The sequence below is a fragment of the Malus sylvestris genome, chromosome 2 (assembly GCF_916048215.2).
Source record: "Malus sylvestris chromosome 2, drMalSylv7.2, whole genome shotgun sequence".
Lineage (NCBI taxonomy): Eukaryota > Viridiplantae > Streptophyta > Magnoliopsida > Rosales > Rosaceae > Malus > Malus sylvestris.
The window spans coordinates 28,964,517-28,975,477 of record NC_062261.1 but is presented as its reverse complement, the minus strand read 5'-3'; the positions used below and the strand labels follow the sequence as shown (position 1 = coordinate 28,975,477).

At 37.8% G+C, this 10,961-nt stretch overlaps 1 protein-coding gene across 1 annotated transcript; it reads left to right on the top strand.

The window, feature by feature from the left end:
* The first annotated feature begins 4,315 nt into the window (after positions 1-4,315).
* Positions 4,316-10,727, top strand: LOC126598522 (glucosamine inositolphosphorylceramide transferase 1-like). The gene is made up of 4 exons (XM_050264888.1): positions 4,316-4,952; positions 5,309-5,431; positions 8,018-8,185; positions 8,450-10,727. Exons 1-4 carry the CDS (start codon positions 4,617-4,619, stop codon positions 10,130-10,132), a joined length of 2,310 nt encoding a protein of 769 aa, XP_050120845.1. The 5' UTR covers positions 4,316-4,616; the 3' UTR covers positions 10,133-10,727.
* The last annotated feature ends 234 nt before the right edge of the window (positions 10,728-10,961 follow it).

Here is a 10,961-nt window from a genome sequence, read left to right as displayed (position 1 = left end):
GATATTTATGGATAGAAGTTGACCATTAAAGAATATGAAAATGCAACTTGGATTAAGTACGAGAGTTGGATTTGAACAAAGCACTGACAAAGTCAAGGTCAAGAAAGCTAAAATCCAAAATCATTTCTTTCTATATCGCTGTGCTTCCCCACAAAGCCCTCCCCATAATATTAACTTATTTTCTTAGCCAAGAAGAAAAACACAAGGGGGCGTCCCCAAACAAGCCCTCCCCACAATATTGCAATTTGGAATGCCTCCCCATACTAGGGTTAACATCAAACCTTGTGCAACCCGCAAGAGGCTTATTTATTAAGGGTTTTCCCGTTCAACACCTCCCCAGTCTACTCGACCCCCAAGAGGACCTCGACTAATTTGATGAAAATGTAGAAAGGATCAACTTGTACTAGGTTTCTTTTATATATCTGGCAAACATGTGTACGTAGATCATAGTTGTGTACTATATTGTTTTTTTTTTTTTTTTTTTTTTCAAATGATAGATTTTTTTTTCTTATTTAAAAAGGGAGATAACTGGTGGCAAGTTACGGTTATCCACCTCTTCCAAGGATCAGGAAGACCCACAATTATCCACCTCTTCCAAGGACCGGGAAGACTCACAAAAGCATTTCAGCCTTCTCTTGACCACAACTTTAGCTTCCACACCAGCAGTGGGTTTCGAACCCGAGACCTTTAGTTTTTAGTTTGAAGAAAACCTCGCAATCCGCCATTTACCATTGGGCCACCAGCTCATGGTTCAAACTATAGATTTGTTAGATAAGATGTTAGATTAGAGAGCCACTCCTCTCCATCACTGTGGCAGATGACCACTTACTATTGTTTTTTGTTAACTGAAAATTAATAAAAACAGTATTAATCAAGTTTTGTTACTAACCACTCTGTGGAGGAATGTGATTTCTTTTTCTGAAAAATAAAATTTGAGTTTTTAGTTCAAAAGGTTCTATTTTGTCACTAGTTGTTTAAATTATATTGCTTTGATTTTTAATTAGTGATGAACATGTTTAGTAATTCAAATGTTTCACCAGATTGGAGTTCCCCTTACGAGCTAAAAAATCAGGTGCTTAATTTCATTAAATTACTAATATTCGTAGTGAGATGTGAAATAAAAAATATTTTTGGTTACAACTATATCCATCAAATCCCCCATCCCCTACTTTTTATATTGATTTGAATTTTGTGAATACAGAATGTCTTCTCTCTAGACCAGAGCAGCTAACAATTTAAATTATTGCTGGGAAACTTATCTATTTGAAATTAAAAGTTGATTTAGATTGATTGAAGTGTGTGTTAGGAAATGGATATTTGTGAATTGCTATGTTTGCAACTGCAATTCGACGGCACGGGGCTGATGGGGGTGATGGGTGGTTGCAGAGGGAAGACGGGAGGCGAGGCTTGGGGTTTCATATTTTTGTTGTTGAAATGAATTTTAAAATAAATATATTTAGTTTATTAATTTTAAGTAGTAAATAAATAACTTAATAATTATTTAACATAAAATTAACGAAAGTGACTGACAATGCAAACTATGTACTAAATTGGCTAAACTAAAAACACAATGACCAAATAAATTTTGGATATAAACAAAGTTTTAACTCTTTATTTAAAATGATTGTTAATTATTGTTTTACCTTTACTATATATATATATATATATATATATTATTTTCATGTTAAACGAAGGGGCTAATAGTCCAATAAAGAGAAATTAAACAATAATATTACGAGGTTGAGAGATTCCAGAAATAATAGACAATAATAACTGCTTACAAGAAGATAAAGCTTGCTCAAATAGGTCGGACCCAAAGAATGACAAAGGCTCAGGTTGGCTAACTCATCAACAACAAAATTCATCTCACGATAGATATGCTGAATATTATATTTCCAGTTATGCAGTAAAATCGTACGACAAGCTTAAATCAATTCATTAATAGGATGATTATCAGTGGCACCGTGTAATATCAGCTGGACCACAATTTGTGAATCAAACTCCACCGCTGCTGAACCCCTTTATTCCAAGTAAGTTGTAATCTCAAAAGATGCCCCAAATTTCAGTGTTGAGAATCTCTCCAAGCCTAAGATTAACACAAAACCCCAGCATCCCAAGCTCTTCAAAACACCACCTGCTCCATTAAAATTAAGAAGGCCTTTTCTGCAACCATCCACATTGAGTAAACCACCCTTTTGGAGGCAATTCCCAATGAAGAAAAGCAAGAGTTGTGGGTGTCACATCCCTGCATCGCCTCCGCCGTAGCATGATATTGTCTGTTTTGGGCCTTGACCATGCCCTCACGGTTTTGTTTTTGGGAACTCATGTGAGCAGAACTTCTTAGTGGGTCACCCATCCTGGGAATGTTTTAGCTCATTTCTTGCTTAACTTCAGAGTTCCTTCGGAACCCGAAGCCAATGAGCTCCTAAAATGTCTCGTGTTAATGGAGGTGAGCATGTACATATAAGGCATAGAGGATTCACTCCCCTGGACGATATGGGATCTAACAATCCACCCCTTTAGGGGCCCAACGTCCTCGTCGGCACACTTCCGGCCATAGATTGGCTCTAATACAAAATTGTCACATCATGGCCCCGCCTCTACTGTAGTACGATATTATCCGCTTTGGGACCCGACCACGTCCTCACGGTTTTGTTTCTGGGAACTCACACAAGTAGAACTTCCCAGTCACCCATCCTAGGAATGCTCTGGCCCCTTTCTAACTTAACTTTGGAGTTCCTACAAAACCCAAATCTAGTGAGCTTCCAAAAGGCCTCGTGCTAATGGAGGTGAGCATGTACATATAAGGCATAAGGGATCCACTCACCTGGACGATGTGAGATCTAATAGTAGGTGCCTTGTGAGAAGTAATAATATTTACTTGCAGCTCTTCGTGACAATAAAAGAGAATAATGATTTTGGGATCACTTGGGTGCCTTAAAAAATACTATTATTTCACGAGTGCTAAATGAACCAGCAGGTAACATAAAACACAAGACGCTAATCAAAATGATCAAGGAAGAGAGCCTTCGAACAAAAATTATTTTGCAGGCATTGAAGGACATCTTCAAAGTAGAAAAAAGAAATTGGAACATTGAGATTTTACCATATATGTATTTTTTTTAGTACATTGATATTTTTACACTAAGGGAGGAGGAGTTCGTTGTTACGCTTTTTTCTTCTAAATTAAAAACTTGTTTCATTAAATATTTCAATTTCATTTTTATTTTTTGAGTTTACAAAATTTAGCTTTTAGTTTTTAAATATTGATTTTATGTTTCCAATTTTTTTGAAAATTGAATTGTATTTTTGTATGCTTCTGTGCTTCTGCAATTTTGTTGCTTTTCAACGAATCTCTGGTTGCATTTTCAAAATAGAATATTGGTGTAAAATTGAATCAGTTATCAGCAAACATGAGAGAAATAAAGAATTAAGAGATAAGAGCGTGTGGGAATTAGGGAAGCGAGAGGCTGAGGAATGGGGAGGGGTTTTGCCGGTGTTGGTGTCACATCATGGTCCGGACCCATTACATCTGGATATCGACTTAGCCGTAACACGATATTCTTCGTTTTGGGAGAGGCTGAGGAATGGGGAGGGGTTTTTCCGATGTTGGTGTCACATCATAGTCCGGACCCCCACTACATCTGGATATCGACTTAGCCGTAACACGATATTCTTCGTTTTGCGCCCCGATCACGCCATCACAGTTTTGTTTCTGAGAACTCAGACTAAAACTTCCCAGTGGGTCACTCATTATGGGATTGCTCGCTTAACTTCGGAGTTCCAATGGAAGAGAGGGGTTGTGATTTGTGTTAACCATTTTAGTTTTTATTTTATTTTATATTTTTTTCAAAAATTATGCTTCAAGTTTTGACGTTATTTTGATATAAAATTAGAAAACATGATAAGACTGCCGTGATAATGTTACTCAACATTGTCAAGTGGTAGATTAGCACCAGCACCACACAAGTTTTCTTGTAAACTTGAGCTTAACCAACTTCCAAAAGAGCTGTATGTTTTGGAAACACCAACATAATAAAATAAAAAAAGAGACGTTTTTGTTTTGCTGCAAGAATTAAAAAAACAAAAACAAATAGCAATTGTTATTATCACTTTAATTTTTTTATAAATATATGTTTTTTTCTTCTAATTATAAAAATCTAAAGTGCTTTTAAAATATCAATAAAAATTCCCGAACATGTAATATATTTTATTTAAAAGAGTAAAGTGGGATTTTATACGATGATCACTCTATATATTTTATTTAATAAGGATTTGATCGGCGGACCGCTCTATATAAACAGACTGTTGTTCTCTCATAACATGGAAAACATTGTCGCATTGTCGTCCTCTAAAACGCTTTCTGTATAAAACCACCAACTCAAAAAATTTCTGGAAAAAAAAATTTAATTCTCGAAAGTAAATCTCTGTCCCGCCCCGTCACCTTTTTCATTTTTCCAAAATCCAGGACGTCTAAATTCCAATCATCACGTAAAAACGCGCTTACTAATCAGACAATTAATCAAACCCAAATGCCGGTGGCGGTTGTTACGGCGTTCTTCCTGCGGCGGTGACACCGCATCCTGCTTTCGTGTCCGGTGTGGTTCTGGGAAAAAATGGGTTTGAGTCCGGCCTCGGGCGGCGGCGGTGCTGTGGGTGGTGGTTGTGCGAATGGTGGGGGTAGTAGCGGCGGCACCTGCTGCAACATGAGCGTCAAGTGCAGGTGCAGGTGGAGGTGTCTGATGTCGTCGGGGTTGGTGTTCTTCTTGGGGTGCTTCGTGTTGTTCGGATTAGTCGCCACGGTTTACGTCTGGTTCGCCTTCCCGCCGTATTATGCTCGGGCGGCGTTGGCCTCTCCCTCCATGCTTGGGTGTCAGGAGGACAATGAAGGTTCATGGTCTCTTGGTATTTTCTTCGGAGACTCTCCTTTTTCCCTCAAGCCCATTGAAGCTGTAAGATTTCTTCTTTTTCTTTGTAACTGTATGGGGTGTGTATTTTTCTGTATTTTTATTTTTAAATTTTAGTTTGGTTTTGGGGTTCTGTGGGTTTGGCTTGGAATTTTCAATTTGGTCTTCTTTTGATTTTGACATGTTTGGGATGAATTGGCCTTCCTGGAAGTGTGGGTTTTTCCTGAGTATTAAATTATTAATTTTTGTTTAGTTCTGGGAGGAAAAGTTCTTCAAGCAAACTCTTTTATCTTAATTTTATTTTGTTGGTTTGGATATTGTTTTTGTTTTTTTTTAAATATTTGTTAAATTATGGATTTTTGGAGATTTGAATTTTGAAACTGGGTTGGATTTTGGTGCAGATGGATGTATGGAGGGACAAAACTGCAGCTTGGCCCGTGGCGAACCCTGTTGTGACTTGTTCTTCTATTTCTGATGCTGGTTTCCCAAGTAATTTTGTTGCTGATCCTTTCCTTTATGTCCAGGTATTAGCTCTGCCCTTCAAATATTTTAGTTTTATTTTTTTTATTTTTTTTTATTTTTTTTACAGTTCTAATGTATGATTGATTGCATGTCAATTCAGTTTGGTACTGATATGCAGAATTCGAAGATCAAATTACTGTACAATATTGTCCAGAACTCGAAATTTCATGAGCTTGTATATTTTACACATTGAGTGAATTGTTACTGCAGTGTATTTATGCAGTGTTTCTCATATAACTTTGAAGATTAAATGATTTCAGGCTTAGAGCTTAAATGGATATGGTAGGGTACAAATTATAATCAATTTTCCTTGGGTCAGATTTAGAGGGCTGGAATCGGGATTTGGTACACTTAAGTTGTAAGGTTTCAACAATACTTTTTCTTCTCTTGTTTGTAGCAACAGTGATAACAAGTTTAAGCGAGCATATGATATCGTTTTGTAAAGACATTAGCGATGGTGATAGAGTTTGAATTGTTAGGTTGTGCATTCATTTGAGTATTTTGCATTAACATCTCTGAACCCATTATTGTGACAGAGGCAATCCAGATTATTTTGAGTTATGCCTTACCTCACTGTTCTGACGTAAGTTGATTGTAGGCCTTCTAATTTTGTTTGTCAATATGGAATTAGGGAGTTCTGGAGCATTACACTCTGTGTGGCTGATAGTAATTGAAAAATATTTTTATTGGTTCTCGGTTGAGAAAATGAACCTGTATTAATGCTTCAGTAGCTAACTTATATGAATTTGGAAAGCATGGACATGATGATGACAGTGAACTAGTGAATGTTTCGATCTAGTGCCTTATCATTTTCAATTGATTTTGTTTACCTTACAATAATCTATTTCTTACAAGTATTTTCACTTCAGACATTAACCATAATGGATGCCATAAATTTTCTGTAGTTATTCTCTATACTAGAAGTTTCTGTGTTTTGTGTTTGAAGTTTATCCGATTTGCTTCAAAAGCCTAATGATGACCTTAAGTTTTTGTGGCCCTTATGATAGGAGCCTTGGAGGTTTCCTTTGTGTTGGATTTAAATATACCATCAGAAAATTGGTAATAGTTTACATTACAACACAAGATGCTATGACTATGTGGCTATATGGTAATGATTTTTTGGGAAACTGATACTTCTCTGATTACGCATTTTGTGTACAATGCTATAACATGAAAAAAATTGAGAAATAGAGATTTTGAGAATGTATCCTTGTCTTGAATACTTAAGATCTTCTATTACTTGTCCGCTGGAATCATCTTCATGTGCTAAGTCTCTGTGAATATATTAAGTATCTCCCCTTTTCTAATTGCTAGCTGGTTGCAATTTTATTGAACATTGCGAATACTACTGCTTTTGGTCAAAACGCCCCATTGTTGGATGCTAGCTAGTGTTAGGTTAACATTTGTCTTCCTAACTCATACACACTTGATGCAGAATGATAATTGTTGTCAGATTCTTCTGAAAGCACTGATATTCTTTGTCATCTCTGTGCTCAATCTGTGGGTGTCATGTAGCCAATTTGTAGTAAGGAGAGGTATGTGGTGGACATTAAGTGCATGATGGATGTGGTTGTTCATGGGTGTGTTTGGTTGATTCCTCTTTCTCTAGCAAAACATGATTTTGAAAAGGATCCAAATGGTAGCGAGAGAGTCCCTCTTTCTTGCTAACATGGGGTTCCTTTTCTTCGCTGTATTGTTCTTGTGGCGAAAAAGACTTGCCTTTTGTCATTTTATTAATAGATTGTTTTGATATTGGTATCACCTGACTTTACTGGGTGCTGATCATATTGGATATAGGTATTCCAGTAACTTGACAAATATAAGACCCTGTTTGTATTCCCACAGTGCTTTGCCCGGGACCACCACTTACTAAAATTGTCATGATATTGTTGTCTACTTAGAATGTAGTTGCCCTGAAAGGGACAGCCAATATAAGTTGTCAAGAATATTTTGTCATTGTAATTAGTTTGTGTTTGATCCCTTATATTTTATATTTTCAAACTTAAGTCAAGGATCCATTTGCTTTCGTAGAAAATTCTTCCAATAAAAATGATTTCCTTGACGAAAAAGGGTAATTTTTTTATTGTTTGGCTTTGATAAAAAGGAAAATTACCATTTTATTTACTGCTGTTTTACATCTTTTCAATTTGACCAGGATGTGATTGTCTGTCACCATACACAACAACAACAAAGCCTTTTCCCACTAAGTGGGGTCGGCTATATGAATCCTAGAACACCATTGCACTCGGTTCATTGTTTGTCACCATGAAGGACAGAAATATATTTTTTAAGACAGGCCCTCCTCCCCTCGTCATCCAGCTGGGAAAAATTACTTCCAGAACAAAAATCAGAAGTTATTTGACGAGTTTTAACAATTTTCAATTTTTTTCCCTTTGGGCAAGAACTGGTATTATGCTGACCAAGATGTTTACAAAAATCCAGAGTGTTGTGTCTGTTTTTTTAATTTATTTATTTTTTAAATTCAGCTGTACTATGATTCTCCCAGCTCATGGACCTTTTGGGACTGTTAGCAGTGTTTTTAGAATTACTTGGTTCATTCTACTCAACATCTCTGCTTCTCGTTTCAGGGAGATACTTTTTACTTGTTCTACGAAACCAAAAATTCAATCACTTTGCAAGGGGATATTGGAGTCTCAAAAAGTATTGATAAGGGAGCAACATGGCAGCAATTGGGCGCTGCCTTGGATGAAGAGTGGCATCTCTCTTACCCATATGTCTTCAACTACCTTGGCCAAGTAAGAATGCATTTCTTTTTACGTGCACACTGGCCCAATAGATCCCATCACCGGCGTGAATGAAAGTAAATAACTGTAACAAATTATTTCTAAACAATTGTTAGACGCATCTTGGCCAAGTTGCAGCTTAACGGGACACATTGATTGCAGGAAAAAAACAAAAAAAACCTATCGCCTGCAGAAAAAAAAAAAGCACCTATCACCTAATTTTCTGGGGTAAATTTGATATCTGTTGTATAACTTCTTTCTTATTGTTTCTTACAGATATATATGATGCCTGAGAGTAGTATGAAAGGGGAACTTCGTCTGTACCGAGCACTCAATTTTCCATTGCAATGGACTCTGGAGAAAGTGATCATGAAAAAGCCTCTTGTTGATTCTTTCATAATCAATTATAATGGAGCGTATTGGTTGTTTGGTTCAGATAACACTGGATTTGGCACCACAAAGAATGGACAATTGGAAATCTGGTATAGCAGCTCCCCTCTTGGTCCTTGGAAACCACACAAGAAGAATCCTATATATAATGGCGACAAGAGCTTTGGGGCTCGAAATGGAGGCAGACCATTTTTCTACAACGGAAATCTTTATCGTGTTGGTCAAGACTGTGGTGAAACATATGGGAGAAGAGTGCGCACCTTTAAGGTGGAAGTTCTTACCAAAGATGATTACAAAGAAGTTGAAGTTCCCTTGGGCTTGATGGAGCCAAGTAAGGGTCGCAATGCATGGAATGGTGCTCGCCATCATCATCTAGATGTGCAGCAAATAAATACTGGTGAGTGGGTTGGAGTGATGGATGGAGACCGGGTACCATCTGGGGATTCAGTTCGGAGGTTTATTTTTGGTAGTGCTTCAGTTGCCGTTGTTGCTGTACTCATTATATTGCTGGGTGTACTACTTGGAGCTGTGAAGTGCATGATTCCTCTCAATTGGTGCACTCACAACTCTGGGAAGCGGAGTGATGCGTTCTTGGCCTGGGAAGGGTCACATTTGTTTTCAGCCAAAGTGAGACGGTTTTGCAGCCGCTTGAACAGAGGAGTTTCATTCCTCAGAGGTAGGATTAAACCTAGTACCTGTGCTGGAAGACTGGTTCTTGCTATAATTTTGGCATTTGGAGTTGCGGCTATGTGCACAGGGGTTAAATATATCTATGGTGGTAGCGGTGCAGAAGAAGCTTACCAATGGAAAGGTCACTACTCGCAGTTCACCTTATTAACAATGACCTATGATGCTCGTCTCTGGAATTTGAAAATGTATGTTAAACATTATTCCAGATGTTCCTCGGTGCGAGAAATTGTTGTGGTGTGGAACAAAGGAATACCACCTAAAGTTAGCGATTTTGACTCCACAGTGCCAGTTAGGATCAGATTAGAGAAACAAAACTCACTGAATAATCGCTTCAAGTTGGATTCTTTGATAAAGACCCGAGCAGTTCTGGAGCTTGATGACGACATTCTGATGACTTGCAATGATGTTGAGCGGGGATTCAGGATATGGCGTCAACACCCAGACCGTATTGTGGGTTTCTACCCCCGATTAATTGATGGGAGCCCGTTGAAGTATCGAGGTGAGAAATATGCCCGGACCCATAAAGGATATAACATGATTCTCACGGGGGCAGCTTTCATTGATGGTCAAGTAGCTTTCAAGAGGTATTGGGGAAAAGAAGCTAGCCAAGCAAGGGAATTGGTGGACAAATATTTCAACTGCGAGGACGTGCTGCTGAATTACTTGTATGCAAATGCTAGTGAATCCAAGAATGTGGAGTATGTGAGGCCAGCATGGGCAATAGATACATCAAAATTATCTGGTGCTGCAATAAGCCGAAATACCAAAGTTCACTACCATATAAGGAGCAACTGCCTCCTGAAATTTTCTGAGATGTACGGAAGTTTGGCCAGGCGCAAGTGGAAATTCAATGGGCGGAAGGATGGTTGGGACGTATAGCGAGGGAGGTATGGTAGCTAGTCGCTTACAACTCCTGAATTTGTTAATCCTTGTCTCATCGTTTAGTAAACTTTTAGTAATTCCCTTTTTATGCTCCTTCCCCTCCCCCTCCCCCTCCCCTGTGAATGTCTTGTCGGGGAATTTAGTTATCAATAGATTTGAATTTTGATTAGTAAGATGTGCATTGTTTTTGTGTTTTTCTGATGTCTTGCTAGAAATTGATATAGTATGTGTGTTTATCGTCTTGATTTTGGACGTCCCATGGCCTCTCCGCGGGGAAAAGTTTGCATTGTGACGTTACTCCGTTACATGTGGGTAAAACTAGTTTGAGAGATGATGTTTTGCCAAGTACTTTGATTGCACATTGCCGGAATGAATCATGAAAAGGGTGAACTGCTTTGTGTTTAATCGGATAAGTAGTGTGTACAAATTTGGGTGGAGGATATGTAGCATCAAAGGAAATTGTATAATGGTGCTTGATTGTATTATATGGTTACTATAATTGTGTACGTTGTGTAAGATAGGAGAGAAACTCAACCGTTGTAAATGTATTTCAAGTTAATTTTTGGATACAACGTTCGTAATTGACTTGAAATACCATCACATTGTCATTCCCGTCGCATGAAAATTCTCAACTATGCTAACTTTTATGGTTTTTGCCAAAAAGGGCATTATTGTCTTTTTATAAATGGCATTGATCTACCATGGTTGTGAATCTATAGTTGCGAAATATAAATGAAACCGTCCGACCAAATCATGAATGAAACTGAATGTTTTGTTGGTCCAAAACTCTTCCATGGACAATTTAATGGAAAGTAAAATATTTATC